Genomic DNA, 21,023 nt, shown 5'->3' with positions numbered 1-21,023 from the left:
TGAAAGCCCTGAAGTGGGTGACATTGAGATCCCACCTGAATACCAGGATCTATCTGAGGCTTTCAGTAAGGTGAGAGCCACGCAGCTGCCACCTCATCGCCGTTGGGACTGCTCGATTGACCTCTTGCCGGGAGCTCCGCTGCCACGTTCCCGGGTCTACCCCCTGTCTGCCAAGGAGACGACGGCCATGCAGGAATATGTGGACGAGGCCCTGAGGCCATCCTTAAAAATATTCTTGTTTGCCGTAACCCGACCGACCCTGTCAATATAGGGCCGACCCAAACATTTATTTTTTTTCCCCTCTAGTCCGACCGACTTGCCGGTTGCAAATTGCGTTAAGACCGACCGATTTTTTTTTAATTAGGCCTATTATTCTTCAAACACCCAATACAAATGCAATACAATAATATAATATTTTCTTAAGTATTGTGAATACAAATTGCCTACATACAAACGTAGGCTGCGTTCTTTCTTCCAAATAAAAACCTGTGGCGTCATATGTTTATGTTTGTCATGCGCTACAGGCTATGCTTCCAGTCTCATTCACTGCAGTGGTTCGCGCTTGACTGTAGCCTAATGGCTGCGGCTGTAGCCAAGAAAATGTTCGTGGTTGACGTCAAAACTTATACTATTTCGGGCACTATTATCCACCTGAAAACGCATTAAACACTTGAACATTTAGATGACTTGGCACGAAGTTATGTCCAGATATTTTCCCGGACCCATCCCTTCTCCCCATCCGTGTAACGGTGACCGTGGCTTAAGGTTTTGGTGGAAGAAACTCAAAAAATTGAGGACGTGCCAGCATTAAGTGGTTTCTTTTGGATTGAAACATTTAAGTGACCCGTTAAGGGATCGTTCTACTACAGGCTAGCAAGCTATTCTTCAAGTGGTTAAGAACTAGCCACTGGTGGAGAAAAGAAAGCAACGTAATGTCTCTGATTTGTAGGTTGCATTGACACGTCGTAGCGGTGGATGCAAGTAAACCGTATAATCTAGTTACCAATAAAATCATTGAAATTAACATATTATTTTTTTCATAATATATTTTCATATGATATATTTTTTGTTTACTTCTCTGGCAGTAGGCTACAGCATATTTAAAGCTATAGCCTACATTTTAGTCAAGTCAACTTTATTTGAATAGGCCTAGCACATTTTATACACAGAGGTCATTCAATGTGCTTTAGACACAAAGCAAATAGTAACAAATAAAAGCAGAGAAGGGCAATATAGTCAAAGAATAATTCAAAAGGTAAAGATCATTATAAAGCAAGAATTTAAGCAAGAGTGTTTGTGTGTTGTTACAACTAATTGGATCTAGTCATAGTTGTGCAGATAACATACGGTTAATGCACCCTCTATAAAGTATGCTGATTTTTGTTAAGTCACGTTCAGAAATATTACTATATTGCCAAAAGTATTGGGTCACCTGCCTTGACCCCCATATGAACTTCAGTCACATCCTATTCTTAATCCATAGGGTTTAATATGACATTGGTCCACCTTTTGCAGCTATAAGAGCTTCGACTCTTCTGGGAAGGCTTTCCAAGGTTTAGGAGTGTTTATGGGCATTTTTGACCATTCTTTCAGAAGCGCATTTGTGAGTCACACACTGATGTTGGACGAGGAGACTGGCTCTCAGTCCCCTTTAATTCATCCCAACGGTGTTCTATTGGGTTGAGGTCAGGTGCAGGCCAGTCAAGTTCTTCCACACCAAACTCTGTCATCCATGTCTGTATGGACCTTGCTTGGTGCACGGGTACACAGTCATGCAAATACCTTGTGGAAAGCCTTCCTAGAAGAGTTGAAGCTGTTATAGCTGCAAAGACTGGACCAACGTCATATTAAACCCTATGGATTAAGAATAGGATGTGACTGAAGTTCATATGGGGGTCAAGGCCGGTGACCCAATACTTTTGGCAATATAGTGTGTGTCGTGTGTGTGTGTGTAATGTATGTACATATAACATGCAAATATTTTTTCATTATTACCAACAAAATCACTGTGACCAAAAATGTACTTTTTTTTTTTACCTTGAATCTTGAAAAAAAAAATATTTGCCTACCTACCGACCCAATTTTTTTTTGGGGGGGCTGTTACTGCAAACAAACATATTTTTAAGGATGGCCTGAGACAAGGTTTCATTCGCCCTTCAACTTCACCTGTGTCGGCAGGGTTCTTCTTTGTGGAAAAGAAGGATGGCGGTTTACGCCCATGCATTGATTACACAGCCCTGAATGATGTCACGGTGAAGTACCGTTACCCGCTTCCTTTAGTCCCATCAGCGCTGGAACAACTTCGTGGGGCCCCAATGCTTCACCAAGCTAGACTTGCGGAGCGCATACAACCTGGTGAGGATACGGGAGGGTGATGAGTGGAAGACGGCGTTCTCCACTACCACTGGTCACTACGAGTACCTAGTGTTACCCTATGGGTTAGCCAATGCGCCATCTGTGTTCCAGTCATTTGTCAATGAGGTACTCCGAGGCATGCTGCACAAATTCGTTGTTGTTTATTTTGATGACATTCTTGTATACTCTGACAATATCCATGACCATGTCAAGCATGTGAGGGCAGTACTAACCAGACTACTTGAGCATCAGCTATTTCTCAAGGCTGAGAAATGTCTCTTCCATCAGTCTTCCATGTCTTTTCTAGGCAATGTGCTGAATTCCGAGGGAGTGCGGATGAATGAGGAGAAGGTGCGGGCCGTTCTGGACTGGTCCAGCCCCAGGACTACTAAGGAGCTGCAGAGATTTCTAGGCTTCTCGAACTTCTACCGCAGGTTTATTCGAAATTTCAGTTCTGTGGCAGCACCCCTTACTTCCCTGCTGAAAGGATCCCCTCGTCGTTTTACCTGGACACCTGAAGTAGAGGAAGCATTCAAAGTACTCAAGACTAAATTCACGTCAGCCCCATTGCTGAAGCATCCAGACCCTGCACTTCCGTTTGTGATCGAGGTGGATGCCTCGGAGGTGGGGGTTGGAGCTGTTCTTTCTCAGCGTCAAGGTAACCCTGCTAAGCTTTTCCCATGTGCTTACTTCTCCAGGAAGCTGTCCCAGGCGGAGAGGAATTATGATGTTGGGAATAGGGAGCTACTGGCCATCAAACTTGCAATTGAGGAGTGGCGTCACTGGCTTGAAGGTGCACAACATCCCTTTGTCATATATACAGATCACAAGAATCTTGAATATATACGTACGGCCAAACGCCTCAACACCCGACAAGCCAGATGGGCCTTATTCTTTACCCGTTTTCAGTTCACCATCTCCTATCGTCCAGGCTCGAAAAACACCAAGGCTGACGCCCTCTCTCGCATGTTCGACACAGAACGGCGCTCTGCCATGCCGGAACCCATTGTCCCACCAACATGCATTCTGGCTCCAATACGGTGGGATCTGGAGAGGGAGATCCGCGAGGCTGCGGTTCATGAACCTCAACCGCCTGAATGCCCTCCGGGCAGGGTCTATGTACCCAAGCCGTTGCGAAGTCGTCTCATAACCTGGGCACATACATCTCTAGGCACAGGCCATCCTGGCACCATGCGCACCCAACAGCTGCTGTCTTCTCAGTATTGGTGGTCAACCCTGAACAAAGATGTCCAGACTCATGTTCAGTCGTGTAGTGTTTGCGCTCAGTCTAAGGTTCCTCGACACCTGCCTGCAGGCACCCTGGAACCACTGCCGATTCCTCAGCGTCCATGGACTCATCTCTCCATTGACTTTGTCACCGACCTGCCTCAGTCTGAAGGTAATACTACAATTCTAGTCATAGTCGATAGATTTTCAAAGGGGTGTTGTCTTGTTCCTCTGCCTGGTCTCCCTACAGCTCTCCAGACTGCTGAGGCCCTTTTCCACCATGTCTTCCGACGTTTTGGCCTACCTGAGGACATCATCTCTGACCGAGGCACCCAATTTACCTCCCAGGTTTGGCGGGCCTTCATGGAGAGGCTGGGAGTCACAGTGAGTTTGACCTCAGGCCATCACCCCCAATCCAACGGCCAGGTAGAGAGGTTGAACCAGGAAATTGGACGGTTCCTCAGATGCTATTGTGGGGACCGTCAGAACGACTGGTGAAGGTTTCTTCCCTGGGCCGAATATGCTCAGAACTCACTGAAACACTCCTCTTCTGGTCTCACACCTTTTCAGTGTTTTTTGGGTTTTCAACCGCCTCTTTTCCCCTGGAACCCATGTAGTACAGAGGTACCAGCAGTGGAGGAGTGGTATTCTTCTAGCAGGAATGTCTGGTCCTCTGCTAATGTTCACTTACAGAGGGCCGTGAAAAGACACAAGAAGGCAGCTGATCGGCACCGACGAGAGGCCCCAACCTACCGACCGGGCCAGAGGGTGTGGTTGTCCACAAGGGACATCAATCTCCGCCAGCAATGCAGAAAACTTGGACCTCGCTTCATTGGGCCTTTCAAGATCCTGAAAAGGATTAACAGGGTAACATTCCGCTTGCAATTACCTCCTCATTTCAAGGTCTCACCTTCATTTCATGTCTCCCTCCTCAGGCCAGTAGTTCCAGGTCCACTGCAGGAGGCAGAGCCCCTGGACACTCCACCTCCGGCCCTTGACATTGATGGGATGCCGGCATATGCTGTGAGGGCGCTATTGGATTCAAGACGGAGAGCCAGGCGACTCCAATATCTCGTAGATTGGGAGGGGTATGGTCCCGAGGAGCGATCTTGGGTTGTGGACGAAGACATCTTGGACCCCATGCTCAAGGTGGAGTTCCACCGAAGACGCCCTGACCGTCCCGTTCCACGAACCCGAGGCCGTCCCCCTGGTCCACTTTCTAGAGCATCTGGAGATGCTCGTCAGAGGGGGGATTCTGTCACAACCACGCTATCCCAGCCCTCTCTCCAAGCTCCAGTTCCTACGGCTACTCCAGTCCGGCTTCCTGCCCTACCAGCATTTGCAGATCCAATCCGGTCATCCTCCCCAGAGTTTTAGTTTGCCTCCTTAGTTTCCCGCCTTGTTTAGTTCCCACCTGTTTCCAATTCTAATTATGCTCCTATTTAAACCCTGGACTCTCAGTTTGTGTTGTTGGTTATTATTTGTCAATTCAGCGTGAAGCTCTGTGTGAAAAGAGAACCTTTGTCGTGTTTGCCCACTGTGGCTTTTTGATTTGTTTTACTGAAGTAAAACAACGCCTTGAGCGTCTGCATCCTGAAACTTTCATTTTCGAGTCTCCATTTGTGATAATATCCAATCAGAAATGCAGGTTAACTGTACATAATCAGAAGTTGTCATGCCGCAGGAAAGTCGAGCGTGTGGATCGAAAATGTACTGAATTAACTTAATCATTTCAGTTGCTTAGTTGTTAATAAATCAAACGTTTTATTGAACATCCAACTTCGTGTCACTCACTGGACTTACAAACAGGGTCAGAACGGCAGAAAGACGTATACGAAACTCCAATGGTAGCAGGCAGCTAGCTAGGGTAAATCAGTTAACTTAGCAAAGGAGAGAGCAATGAAATGTTGCCTTGTACCTAGCAAATGAACGAACGTCTGAACGAAGACATTTCTGTAACTATTTCGGTCTAATTTAGTTGAAAACGAATTTAAGTAATTTTAACAAGATTAACTAACAAGGTTTGAATTGTAACTAGCTGAACGTCATGTTGCTGTTTTACACACTATCAAGCTTTCATGAAAACGTGAGCCTCCATACTCTATTAGGGGCTGTTGTCTTTTATTTTTTAGACTAGCCTGCATGTCATGTCTCTGTCTGTTATTGTTTTGGGTTAGATCATGATTGTACAACTGGTTGGGGGGCATCAAAGCAGAGCCTGAATCCTTTGCTTTAGAAGTTTGACACTTCTACCAGAGAATGTAGACGGGCTCTGCTTCTACCCAGCTGCTAAAAACTTTCTACTCAGAAACTCTAGGACCCATATCAAAATAAAAGTCCTAGCACATTTTCAGTGCATGTATTATGTCTTGCAGTAGAGGGGTATAAAACAGCACAGGATACTAAAAGTATACTAACAAGCTGTGGTACAAATAATTTTATTTATTAATTCCAGTGTACCTACTTTAGCATTAAATCATATCCATAACCATAATGTGGGTTTAACAACTTCCCTCTCTGAAAGACCACCCCCCATGCGCACACCTTCCTCAGTTAATTCTAAAACCACCAGCCGCCACTGGTTTAAGCCTACAAGTAGCGTTCCCCCCCAAACTGTATAAATCCCTCCCATTGGAGTCACTGAGGGGGGGAATTCCCCCCGTTGTGAAAAATGAAATTCAGGCCCTGATATATTTATACTAGTACTGTTATTACAGTGCATGCAAATGCACTGTTCTGTTCTTCCTGGGCTTCTTATTATTATTATTACAGTGCATGTAAATGCACTGTACTGTTCTTCCTAGGCTTCTTCAACTTTTTGTTATTATAGTGCATGAAAATGCACTATACTGTTATTCCAAGTCTTCTTATTATAGTGCATGAAAATGCACTATACTGTTCTTCCTAGGCTTATTATTATTATTCCGCTGATCGATTTTTCCGTACGCAATTTCTCTTCAACCGTTTAACTTAGAAAACTTAATTCAAACTTTGTAACATAGGTCTTCTAATCGACCAAGTTGCTATTACTTTTCAACTTTGTAACTTTTATACTTTATAAACTATTACATAACAACTATTCAAATTTCCCCATAGACTTAACATTGTGATTATGACATCATAATAGGGCAATTAGAATCTTATGCCAGGTGGCCAGCCCCACCTGCAGCAGCCCTCAGGGTCAATTTTTCAGGAAGTTAATGCAATGTGCTTATTACAGTGCATGAAAATGCACTGTACTGTTCTTCCTAGGCTTTTTCTTATTACAGTGCATGAAAATGCACTGTACTGTTCTTCCTAGGCTTCTTCTTCTTATTATAGTGCATGAAAATGCACTATACTGTTATTCCAAGTCTTCTTATTACAGTGCATGAAAATGCACTGTACTGTTCTTCCTCGGTCTTCTTCTTCTTCTTATTATTATTATTATTACAGTGCATGAAAATGCACTGTACTGTTATTCCAAGTCTTCTTATTACAGTGCATGAAAATGCACTGTACTGTTCTTCCTAGGCTTCTTATTATTACAGTGCATGAAAATGCACTGTACTGTTCTTCCTAGGCTTCTTATTATTACAGTGCATGAAAATGCACTGTACTGTTCTTCCTCGGTCTTCTTCTTCTTCTTATTACAGTGCATGAAAATGCACTGTACTGTTCTTCCTTTTCTTCTTATTACAGTGCATGAAAATGCACTGTACTGTTCTTCCTCGGTCTTCTTCTTCTTCTTCTTATTATTATTATTACAGTGCATGAAAATGCACTGTACTGTTATTCCAAGTCTTCTTATTATTATTAAACTTCTTCTTCTAACGCAGCCAATTCAGCTTCAACCGTTTAACGTAGAAACTTCATTCAAACGTTGTTGCGTAGGTCTTGCTTATGCCATGCCTGCTTTGTATTTTTTAACTTTGTAACTTTTATACTTTTTAAACTATTACTTAAAAACTATTACCATTTCCCCCATAGACTTAACATTGCTCATTATGACATCACGGCAGCAATTAGAATCTTACGCCAGGTGGCCGGCCACCTGGGCACCAACTGTCAGTTTCTCTGGCTTTAGGCAGGGATCACATTAGCCGGCGGCAAGCGGCAGCGGCAAGCGTAACGCAACGCTCAGACCATAATAATAATCCAAAACATTCTATCTCGTTACTAAGTTCAATCTTTGTTGCTACGTTCTTAGACGAATCTAATTGGTTAAAATACCAAAACATTCCAAAACTGATTGTGACGAGCCGAGCGTTGCGCTTCAAAGTTGAACCAAGTTCAACTCACAGTTTGCTCAACGCTAGCGTTACGCCAGCGTTGTCACCATTCCGCTGCCGAACCATAGAAAACAATAGGAAACCTGCCGCTTGCCGCTGGCTAATGTGATCCCCACCTTAAGCATACAGTCTCTCAGAAGACTACATATCCTGTTAACTGTTTCCTCTGTCCACAACTGTTTCAAAATAAAAGTCCTCACTGCAATAATACACTATTAAATTATTTAACCATTGAAACTACTCAACTATTGAACTGTTCAACCATTCCAACTGTCAGTTATCATCCACTATGCCTCCAGTCAACTACATGAAACCTCCATGTACCTAGCAACCAACATAGCAACCATTCAAATTAAGTGTTTATGACCGTTTCCATAGCAACCAACATGATTATACTGCAGTAACTTCTTGTTTCTTGATAGTGGCCACCATGGATACCCTAGCAACAAATGTTTCAAAATAAAAGTCCTCACTAGCAAGTTAGCTAGTTAGCATGGTTAGCATAGTTAGCGCAGTTAGCATTTTTAGCATAACTGCAAAAAATCATCAACTAAGTTAGCTAATCAACCTGGTTAGCATTATTAGCAAATTTTGCATTGTTAGCATAGTTAGCATTTTTAGCATTACTGCTAGAAATCATCGGTTAAGTTACCTAATCAACCTGGTTAGCATTGTTAGTAAAGTTATCATTGCTAGCATAATTAGCAATTTTAGCGTAACTGCTAGAAATCATTACCTAAGTTAGCTAATCAACATTTTAACATAAATAGAAATCATTAGTTAAGTTAGAGCTGGAATGTTTCATCTTTAAACTGTCTACCTTCACACTATCAACTCTCTGTAAACTATGCAACCACCATGTTTACCCTAGCTACACCTTAGCAACCATATCTACATTATCTATCTATTTTTTGCATTTTCATGCACTGGTAATTCCTTGGAATTGCATTTCTAGTTCTTCTTCTAACGCACGCAATTCAGCTTCAACCGCTTAACGTAGAAACTCCATTCAAATTTTGACGCGTAGGTCTTACTTACGCGATGTGGGCTTTGTATTTTTCAACTTTGTAACTTTTATACTTTTTAAACTATTAGTTAAAAACTATTACAATTTCCCCCATAGACTTAAAGGGATATTCCGCCATTTTTGGAAATACGCTCATTTTCCACCTCCCCTCGAGCAAAACAATCGATATTTACCTTGTTCCCGTTCATCCAGCCATTCTGTGAGTCTGGCGATACAACTTTTAGCTTCAGCCTAGCATAGATCATTGAATCGGATTAGACCATTAGCTTCTCGCCTGCTAGCTTCATGTTTAAAAGCGACTAAGATTTCTGGTCATTTTCCCATTTAAAACGTGTCTCCTCTCAAGTTAGAAAGTGCAATAAGACCAACTGAAAATGAAACCTGGCGTTTTTCTAGGCTGATTTGACATGGAACTACACTCTCATCTGGCGTAATAATCAAGGCAACTTGCAAACGTACCATAGGCGCAGTGATATCTTACGCAGCATCTGAAAATAGTCCCCATAGACAACAAGCAGTAGTAGTGCCAGTAGCTGCAAGTTGCCTTGATTATTACGCCAGATGAGAGTGTAGTTCCATGTCAAATCAGCCTAGAGAAACGGCAGGTTTCATTTTCAGTTGGTCTTATTGCACTTTCTAACTTGAGAGGAGACACGTTTTAAATGGGAAAATTACCAGAAATCTTAGTCACTTTTAAACATGAAGCTAGCAGGCGAGAAGCTAATGGTCTAATCCGATTCAATGATCTATGCTAGGCTGAAGCTAAAAGTTGTATCGCCAGACTCACAGAATGGCTGGATGAACGGGAACAAGGTAAATATCGATTGTTTTGCTCGAGGGAAGGTGGAAAATGAGCGTATTTCCAAAAATGGCGGAATATCCCTTTAACATGGCTCATTATGACATCACGGCAGCAATTAGAATGTTACCCCAGCTGGTCAGCCACCTGGGCACGAACTGTCAGTTTCTCTCAGGCTTTACAATCTCTCTGAAGACTTCTGTTCTGTTCCCCTGTATCCTCTGCGCACAACAGTATCAAAATAAGTCCTCCTAATTCCATTCAACTTTATATCCATTCATCTTCTTCAAACCATTCACTCATCCACCCATTCTAAACAGTCTGCCTATCAACATCAATTAGACGCTCTACATTCAACTTTTAAACAATCTACTCTGTCTCAGGCTGACTAGCCAGTTAAATTGATTACACCTGTATCTGTATCCACTACTCTCAGTAGAGAGCTGTGTCTCTCCATTCTACAAGAATATAAGGCACATTCCATCCAACATTCTATCCATTCATCTTCTTCAGACCATTCACTCATCCACCCATTAAACTGTCTATCAACATCTATTAAACAATCTGTCTATCAACATCCATTAAACTCTCTGTCTATCAACATTAATTAGACTATCTACATTCAACTTTTAAATTATTTACTCTGTCTCAGGCTTTAAGAGTAGGCTACTCTGGCTCTCTTAAGACTAGCCAGTTAAATTGATTACACCTGTGTCAACTACTCTCAGAGAGCTGTATCAGTGTCTCTCTTAACAAGAATATAAGGCACATTCCATCCAACCTTCTATCCATTCATCTTCTTCAGACCATTCACTCATCCACCCATTAAACTGTCAATCAATATCTATTAAACAATCTGCCTATCAACATCCATTAAACATTCTGTCTATCAACATTAATTAGACTATCTACATACAACTTTTAAAGTATTTACTGTGGGTCCCTCTCAAGCAGCGTTTATATGTCCTCCCTCGCTCCTCGATCCTCAATGATCTACATAAAGAAAGATAGAAGAAAGGCTAGACTATCCCATTGTTGCCGCTCCATCATTCTTTATGTAGATCAGTGAGGAGCGAGAGAGGACGCGTAAACGCTATATGAGAGGCACCTTCTGTCTTAGGCTTTAAGCATACAATCTCATTAAGACTACAGATCCTGTTTCACTACGTCCTCTGTCCACAACTGTTTCAAAATAAAGGTCCTCACTGCAATAATGCACTATTAAATCATTTAACCATTGAAACTACTCAACTATTGAACTGTTCAACCATTCCAACTGTCAGTTATCATCCACTATGCCTCCAGTCAACTACATGAAACCTCCATGTACCTAGCAACCAACATAGCAACCATTAAAATTAAGTGTTTATGACCGTTTCCATAGCAACCAACATGATTATACTGCAGTAACTTCTTGTTTCCTGATAGTGGCCACCATGGATACCCTAGCAACAAATGTTTCAAAATAAAAGTCCTCACTAGCAAGTTAGCTAGTTAGCATGGTTAGCATTGTTAGCATAGTTAACATTTTTAGTATAACTGCAAAAAATCATCAACTAAGTTAGCTAATCAACCTGGTTAGCATTGTTAGCAAATTTAGAATTGTTAGCATAGTTAGCATTTTTAGCATTACTGCTAGAAATCATCGGTTAAGTTAGCTAATCAACCTGGTTAGCATTGTTAGTAAAGTTTGCATTGCTAGCATAATAAGCATTTTTAGCGTAACTGCTAGAAATCATTAGCTAAGTTAGCTAATCAACATTTTAACATGAATAGAAATCATTACTTAAGTTAAAACTGGAACGTTTCATCTTTAAAACGTCTACCTTCACACTATCAACTCTCTGTAAACTATGCAACCACCATGTTTACCCTAGCTACACCTTAGTAACCATATCTACATTATCTATCTATTTTTGCATTTTCATGCACTGGTAATTCCTTGGAATTGCATTTCTAGTTATGAATCTTCTTCTAACGCACGCAATTCAGCTTGAACCGTTTAACGTAGAAACTTCATTCAAACTTTGTTGCGTAGGTCTCGCTTATGCCATGTGTGCTTTGTATTTTTCAACTTTGTAACTTTTATACTTTTTAAACTATGAATTAAAAAACGATTTCCCCATAGATTTAACATTGAGCTATTTCCCCATAGACTTAACATTGCTCATTGTGACATCACGGCAGCAATTAGAATCTTAGGCCAGGTGGCCGGCCACCTGGGCACCAACTGTCAGTTTCTCTGGCTTTAACCATACAATCTCTCTGAAGACTACATATTCTGTTCCCCTGTATCCTCTGCGCACAACAGTATCAAAATAAGTTCTCCTAATTCCATCCAACTTTATATCCATTCATCTTCTTCAAACCATTCACTCACCACCCATTCTAAACAGTCTGCCTATCAACATCAATAAGACGCTCTACATTCAACTTTTAAACAATCTACTCTGTCTCAGGCTGGCTCTCTTAAGACTACCCAGTTAAATTGATTACACCTGTATCTGTATCCACTACTCTCAGTAGAGAGCTGTGTCTCTCCATTCTACAAGAATATAGGCACATTCCATCCAACATTCTATCCATTCATCTTCTTCAGACCATTCACTCATCCACCCATTAAACTGTCTATCAACATCTATTAAACAATCTGTCTATCAACATCCATTAAACTCTCTGTCTATCAACATTAATTAGACTATCTACATTCAACTTTTAAATGATTTACTCTGTCTCAGACTAGCCAGTTAAATTGATTACACCTGTATCAACTACTCTCAGAGAGCTGTATCAGTGTCTCTCTTAACAAGAATATAAGGCACATTCCATCCAACCTTCTATCCATTCATCTTCTTCAGACCATTCACTCATCCACCCATTAAACTGTCAATCAATATCTATTAAACAATCTGCCTATCAACATCCATTAAACATTCTGTCTATCAACATTAATTAGACTATCTACATACAACTTTTAAAGTATTTACTGTGGGTCCCTCTCAAGCAGCGTGTATATGTCCTCCCTCGCTCCTCGATCCTCAATGATCTACATAAAGAAAGATAGAAGAAGGGCTAGACTATCCCATTGTTGCCGCTCCATCATTCTTTATGTAGATCAGTGAGGAGCGAGAGAGGATGCGTAAACGCTATATGAGAGGCACCTTCTGTCTCAGGCTTAAAGCATACAATCTCATTAAGACTACAGATCCTGTTTCACTACTTCCTCTGTCCACAACTGTTTCAAAATAAAGGTCCTCACTGCAATAATACATTATTAAATCATTTAACCACTGAAACTACTCAACTATTGAACTGTTCAACCATTCCAACTGTCAGTTATCATCCACTATGCCTCCAGTCAACTACATGAAACCTCCATGTACCTAGCAACCAACATAGCAACCATTAAAATTAAGTGTTCATGACCGTTTCCATAGCAACCAACATGATTTTACTGCAGTAACTTCTGGTTTCCTGATAGTGGCCACCATGGATACCCTAGCAACAAATGTTTCAAAATAAAAGCCCTCACTAGCAAGTTGGCATTGTTAGCATAGTTAGCATTTTTAGCATAACTGCAAAAAATCATCAACTAAGTTAGCTAATCAACCTGGTTAGCATTGTTAGCAAATTTAGCATAGTTAGCATTTTTAGCATTACTGCTAGAAATCATTGGTTAAGTTAGCTAATCAACCTGGTTAGCATTGTTAGTAAAGTTAGCATTGCTAACATAATTAGCATTTTTAGCGTAACTGCTAGAAATCATTAGCTAAGTTAGCTAATCAACATTTTAACATGAATAGAAATCATTACTTAAGTTAGAACTGGAATGTTTCATCTTTAAACAGTCTACCTTCACACTATCAACTCTCTGTAAACTATGCAACCACCATGTTTACCCTAGCTACACCTTAGTAACCATATCTACATTATCTATCTATTTCTGCATTTTCATGCACTGGTAATTCCTTGGAATTGCATTTCTAGTTATTCTTCTTCTAACGCACGCAATTCAGCTTCAACCGCTTAACGTAGAAACTCCATTCAAATTTTGACGCGTAGGTCTTACTTACGCGATGTGGGCTTTGTATTTTTCAACTTTGTAACTTTTATACTTTTTAAACTATTAGTTAAAAACTATTACAATTTCCCCCATAGACTTAACATGGCTCATTATGACATCACGGCAGCAATTAGAATGTTACCCCAGCTGGTCAGCCACCTGGGCACCAACTGTCAGTTTCTCTCAGGCTTTACAATCTCTCTGAAGACTTCTGTTCTGTTCCCCTGTATCCTCTGCGCACAACAGTATCAAAATAAGTCCTCCTAATTCCATTCAACTTTATATCCATTCATCTTCTTCAAACCATTCACTCATCCACCCATTCTAAACAGTCTGCCTATCAACATCAATTAGACGCTCTACATTCAACTTTTAAACAATCTACTCTGTCTCAGGCTGACTAGCCAGTTAAATTGATTACACCTGTATCTGTATCCACTACTCTCAGTAGAGAGCTGTGTCTCTCCATTCTACAAGAATATAAGGCACATTCCATCCAACATTCTATCCATTCATCTTCTTCAGACCATTCACTCATCCACCCATTAAACTGTGTATCAACATCTATTAAACAATCTGTCTATCAACATCCATTAAACTCTCTGTCTATCAACATTAATTAGACTATCTACATTCAACTTTTAAATTATTTACTCTGTCTCAGGCTTTAAGAGTAGGCTACTCTGGCTCTCTTAAGACTAGCCAGTTAAATTGATTACACCTGTGTCAACTACTCTCAGAGAGCTGTATCAGTGTCTCTCTTAACAAGAATATAAGGCACATTCCATCCAACCTTCTATCCATTCATCATCTTCAGACCATTCACTCATCCACCCATTAAACTGTCAATCAATATCTATTAAACAATCTGCCTATCAACATCCATTAAACATTCTGTCTATCAACATTAATTAGACTATCTACATACAACTTTTAAAGTATTTACTGTGGGTCCCTCTCAAGCAGCGTTTATATGTCCTCCCTCGCTCCTCGATCCTCAATGATCTACATAAAGAAAGATAGAAGAAGGGCTAGACTATCCCATTGTTGCCGCTCCATCATTCTTTATGTAGATCAGTGAGGAGCGAGAGAGGACGCGTAAACGCTATATGAGAGGCACCTTCTGTCTTAGGCTTTAAGCATACAATCTCATTAAGACTACAGATCCTGTTTCACTACGTCCTCTCTGCCCTACAAAGGCTAAGAGCAGTATCTGCACTTTTTCCAAAAAAATGTTTTTGCACTAATAAGAAGTGCCGGATCTGCTCTTCGATCTGTTAAAATTTCATATGGCTACCTAATACATTTCTTAGATTAATTTGCATTTTTAGTTTGCAGTTTGTACAGAAAAGTAGAGTGAAACCAAGGCAGATTGCAGTATCCACATAAATTGTATTGATTTCACTAGCCATTACTGCATTCTGCCTTGGTTTCACTTGCCTTTGCCATTACTGCATTCTGCCTTGGTTTCACTTGCCTTTGTTCTATTTCTACATAAATGTGTATAAATGACAGAGTTATGCCATTGTTAAGGCATCAAGAAGCATATCTTCACTAAAAATGTAGTAAATACATCCTCAATTAATATAAAAACTGAGTGATTATGATCACTTGCTACACTTACTGCAAAATGTTATTGAATGGCCATGCAAGTATAAGCAGTAATGCAAAGGCAAAGCGCAGTATAGCCTATAACATTACCAAATTTTGCATGAATGTCAAAAAACTAATGGTTTAATATTCAGCTCACTTTGATCTATCTAATGATACCCTTTGTTGTTGAATATAATTTTATGCTTATACTTGATGTAAGAAAAACACAAAAAGCTGTTTTTCTCAGTTTGCCATTTTTGCTGATACTGCTCTTAGCCTTTGTAGGGCAGCTCTGTCCACAACTGTTTCAAAATAAAGGTCCTCACTGCAATAATACACTATTAAATCATTTAACCATTGAAACTACTCAACTATTGAACTGTTCAACCATTCCAACTGTCAGTTATCATCCACTATGCCTCCAGTCAACTACATGAAACCTCCATGTACCTAGCAACCAACATAGCAACCATTAAAGTGTTTATGACTGTTTCCATAGCAACCAACATGATTATACTGCAGTAACTTCTTGTTTCCTGATAGTGGCCACCATGGATACCCTAGCAACAAATGTTTCAAAATAAAAGTCCTCACTAGCAAGTTAGCTAGTTAGCATGGTTAGCATTGTTAGCATAGTTAACATTTTTAGTATAACTGCAAAAAATCATCAACTAAGTTAGCTAATCAACCTGGTTAGCATTGTTAACAAATTTAGCATTGTTAGCATAGTTAGCATTTTTAGCATTACTGCTAGAAATCATCGGTTAAGTTAGCTAATCAACCTGGTTAGCATTGTTAGTAAAGTTTGCATTGCTAGCATAATAAGCATTTTTAGCGTAACTGCTAGAAATCATTAGCTAAGTTAGCTAATCAACATTTTAACATGAATAGAAATCATTACTTAAGTTAGAACTGGAACGTTTCATCTTTAAAACGTCTACCTTCACACTATCAACTCTCTGTAAACTATGCAACCACCATGTTTACCCTAGCTACACCTTAGTAACCATATCTACATTATCTATCTATTTTTGCATTTTCATGCACTGGTAATTCCTTGGAATTGCATTTCTAGTTAAACTTCTTCTTCTAACGCTCGCAATTCAGCTTCAACCGTTTAACGTAGAAACTTCATTCAAACTTTGTTGCGTAGGTCTTGCTTATGCCATATGTGCTTTGTATTTTTCAACTTTGTAACTTTTATACTTTTTAAACTATTAGTTAAAAACTATCACCATTTCCCCCATAGACTTAACATTGCTCATTATGACATCACGGCAGCAATTAGAATGTTACCCCAGCTGGTCAGCCACCTGGGCACCAACTGTCAGTTTCTCTCAGGCTCCTCTCTGAAGACTACATATTCTGTTCCCCTGTATCCTCTGTGCACAACAGTATCAAAATAAGTCCTCCTAATTCCATCCAACTTTATATCCATTCATCTTCTTCAAACCATTCACTCATCCACCCATTCTAAACAGTCTGCCTATCAACAACATCAATTAGACGCTCTACATTGAACTTTTAAACAATCTACTCTGTCTCAGGCTGGCTCTCTTAAGACTAGCCAGTTAAATTGATTACACCTGTATCTGTATCCACTACTCTCAGTAGAGAGCTGTGTCTCTCCATTCTACAAGAATATAAGGCACATTCCATCCAACATTCTATCCATTCATCTTCTTCAGACCATTCACTCATCCACCCATTAAACTGTCTATCAACATCTATTAAACAATCTGTCTATCAACATCCATTAAACTCTCTGTCTATCAACATTAATTAGACTATCTACATTCAACTTTTAAATTATTTACTCTGTCTCAGGCTTTAAGAGTACTCTGGCTCTCTTAAGACTAGCCAGTTAAATTGATTACACCTGTGTCAACTACTCTCAGAGAGCTGTATCAGTGTCTCTCTTAACAAGAATATAAGGCACATTCCATCCAACCTTCTATCCATTCATCTTCTTCAGACCATTCACTCATCCACCCATTAAACTGTCAATCAATATAAAACAATCTGCCTATCAACATCCATTAAACATTCTATCTATCAACATTAATTAGACTATCTACATACAACTTTTAAAGTATTTACTGTGGGTCCCTCTCAAGCAGCGTTTATATGTCCTCCCTCGCTCCTCGATCCTCAATGATCTACATAAAGAAAGATAGAAGAAGGGCTAGACTATCCCATTGTTGCCGCTCCATCATTCTTTATGTAGATCAGTGAGGAGCGAGAGAGGACGCGTAAACGCTATGAGAGGCACCTTCTGTCTCAGGCTTTAAGCATACAATCTCATTAAGACTACAGATCCTGTTTCACTACTTCCTCTGTCCACAACTGTTTCAAAATAAAGGTCCTCACTGCAATAATACACTATTAAATCATTTAACCATTGAAACTACTCAACTATTGAACTGTTCAACCATTCCAACTGTCAGTTATCATCCACTATGCCTCCAGTCAACTACATGAAACCTCCATGTACCTAGCAACCAACATAGCAACCATTAAAATTAAGCGTTTATGACCGTTTCCATAGCAACCAACATGATTATACTGCAGTAACTTCTTGTTTCCTGATAGTGGCCACCATGGATACCCTAGCAACAAATGTTTCAAAATAAAAGTCCTCACTAGCAAGTTAGCTAGTTAGCATAGTTAGCATTGTTAACATAGTTAGCATTTTTAGCATAACTGCTAGAAATCATCGGTTAAGTTAGCTAATCAACCTGGTTAGCATTGTTAGTAAAGTTAACATTGCTAGCATAATAAGCATTTTTAGCGTAACTGCTAGAAATCATTAGCTAAGTTAGCTAATCAACATTTTAACATGAATAGAAATCATTAGTTAAGTTAGAACTGGAATGTTTCATCTTTAAACTGTCTACCTTCACACTATCAACTCTCTGTAAACTATGCAACCACCATGTTTACCCTAGCTACACCTTAGTAACCATATCTACATTATCTATCTATTTTTGCATTTTCATGCACTGGTAATTCCTTGGAATTGCATTTCTAGTTATTATTACAGTGCATGAAAATGCACTGTACTGTTCTTCCTAGGCTTCTTATTCTTCTTCTAACGTACGCAATTCAGCTTGAACCGTTTAACGTAGAAACTTCATTCAACCTTTGTTGCGTAGGTCTCGCTTATGCCATGTGTGCTTTGTATTTTTCAACTTTGTAACTTTTATACTTTTTAAACTATGAATTAAAAAACGATTTCCCCATAGATTTAACATTGAGCTATTTCCCCATAGACTTAACATTGCTCATTATGACATCACGGCAGCAATTAGAATGTTACGCCAGGTGGCCAGTCCAGGTGCAGCAGCTCTCTCTCTCTCTCTCAGGCTGGCTCTCTTGAGACTACATTTTCTGTTCCCCTGTATCAACTGTATCAACATAAGTCTTCCTAATTCCATCCAACTTTCTATCCATTCATCTTCTTCAAACCATTCACTCATCCACCCATTCTAAACAGTCTGCCTATCAACATCAATTAGACGATCTACATTCAACTTTTAAACAATCTACTCTGTCTCAGGCTTTAAGGACACACTCTGGGTCTCTTAAGACTAGCCAGTTAAATTGATTACACCTGTATCTGTATCCACTACTCTCAGTAGAGAGCTGTCCCAGCTAACAATTTCTGGTTAGGAGAACGTTTTTAGAACGTTTTTTTCCTGGTTAGGAAAACGTTGCCTGAAAGTTGCGAAAGTTGCCACAAGGTTCCCCAGGAAAGTTTTCTTGACGAAAATACTACGTTTTTTTCTGGTTGTTTATTTTGGTTAGCAGAACGTTCTCCTACCCTTTAGGGAACTTTACTTTATTTGGTTGCATTAACGTTCCCCTAACCTCCCAGCAACAAAGTGTAAAGGGGGAAAAAATATGTAGAATTATCGTGACATCCTGGCTCGCTGCACACTCGCCGTCTGCGACGACAGCCTAGCTGTAACCTGGGGGAGCGAACGTCTCTGATGGCTAAGGCAATGATTATATATAGTATATGAAACTTCACTTTCCATTAGCTGCTTGCTGAACTGCGACGAATACGGGCCGATAATATGACTATGTGTCAGCTAAGTATTTAAATGCGACTAGGTCTAATACTTTCTTGTCTACGGTGTCTTTTCCTATAATAAACGATTAGTCAGATCAAAACATAAGCAGAGAAGACGCTAGCCTAACACACTGTTTCAACATTCAAAACTGGCTGTTTTTATTGCATCGTATGCCATTAAAAGTCCTCGGTTCAGAATTATGATGGATTTTGGTTTATTTTGTTTTAAATTGGGACTGGGAATTGTGGGATAGGCTGAGTGAACAGCACAGTAACATAGGCTATAACTTAGACTACGTGTTAATATAAAACAATTCTCCCCCGGGAACATTGTGCTGTTTAAGATGCAGTCTCAACGTTTGAGAAAGAATTCATTGGAGTCCTCATCATCATATTTTCATAACAAATAAAGCTTTAAAAACATGAATGCATTTCAGGTGCCACTCTAATCGATTATGGATTAATCCAAAACTATTCGTCAGATTAGTTAGCATGAAATCGTTGTGTGCCTGCCTGGGACTATGGCTAGCTAGCTCTTCCACCCGGTTTACCCTGTACAGTGTTTTTAAAAAGCCTGTTGGACTTAATGGAACAAGTGCATGGAGAACGATGTGAAGAATGTGATCGATACCATACAGCCAGCCTACATGAGTAACTTTATCTCTGTGTTATCCAAATGTCTTAAAGTTAGCGAGGTTGAGTCTGCTAAAACACCAACACCCCAGAACTCACGGACCCGAGATGGAAGTTTCTCAACCTAGCTTCTCGCGCTGCCTGGCCCCTTTAGCTGACGGGCTGGCTTTGGTCGGCCGAATATCAATCCAACAGAGGGGGGAAGAATAGAATAGGGCTATATGTCGATTTTGCAACAAATTATTCCGACTTTGCAGTGTGGCTGCTGGCCGTGTTCAATTGGAAACTCATAGAAACTCTGGGGCGATTTTCATCAATCAACCCCACGCACATAACCAGAGAATACCGATATGGTTATACAAATAAGATACCTAAAAACAACTAAGTAGCAACGTTGTGTGAAAAGAGAAATGCAACCAGAATATAACGTTTTTTTCTTTAGTTGTAATAACGTTCGGGAAACTTTGATAACCTGGAGCTAACGTTCTCTCCAGGGTATTAGAAGGTTACTGATAAACTAACCACAGGAGAACCAGCGGCTAACGTTATTTGCTTGCTGGGATTCAACCAGAATATAACGTTTTTTCTTTAGTTGTAAAAACGTTAGGGGAACGTTATTTGTTTTGACAACCTGGAGATAACGTTCTCTAAACGTTATTAGTAGGTTGCTGAAAAACGAACCATAGGGGAACCAAAAGCTAACGTTAGTGAAAGTTAGCAGAACGTTAATTGTTTGCTGGGGTGTCTCTCCATTCTACAAGAATATAAGGCACATTCCATCCAACTTTCTATCCATTCATCTCCTTCAGACCATTCACTCATCCACCCATTAAACTGTCTATCAACATCCATTAAACTCTCTGTCTATCAACATTAATTAGACTACATTCAACTTTTAAATTATTTACTCTGTCTCAGGCTTCAAGCACTCTGGCTCTCTTAAGACTAGCCAGCTAAATTGATTACACCTGTATCAACTG

The 21,023-nt window shown here is 40.1% G+C and overlaps 1 protein-coding gene across 4 annotated transcripts in view; it reads left to right on the top strand.

The window, feature by feature from the left end:
• Nucleotides 1-21,023, top strand: part of si:dkey-12l12.1 (uncharacterized) — a 117,920-nt gene that overhangs the window by 32,203 nt on the left and 64,694 nt on the right. The window contains exon 4 of one of the 4 annotated variants that reach the window (XM_062521606.1): nt 4,518-5,268. The exons of the other annotated variants lie outside the window; for them this stretch is intronic. Within the exon in view, the coding sequence (XP_062377590.1) occupies nt 4,518-4,580 (63 nt within the window). The 3' untranslated portion in view covers nt 4,581-5,268. Of the gene's footprint in view, nt 1-4,517; nt 5,269-21,023 lie in introns of those variants that run through there. 4 annotated transcript variants of the gene reach the window in all.

Source organism: Sardina pilchardus, chromosome 19 (genome assembly GCF_963854185.1).
Source record: "Sardina pilchardus chromosome 19, fSarPil1.1, whole genome shotgun sequence".
Classification (NCBI taxonomy): Eukaryota; Metazoa; Chordata; class Actinopteri; order Clupeiformes; family Clupeidae; genus Sardina; species Sardina pilchardus.
The sequence above is the reverse complement of the archived record's forward strand: the minus strand, read 5'-3'. Positions and strand labels throughout refer to the sequence as shown.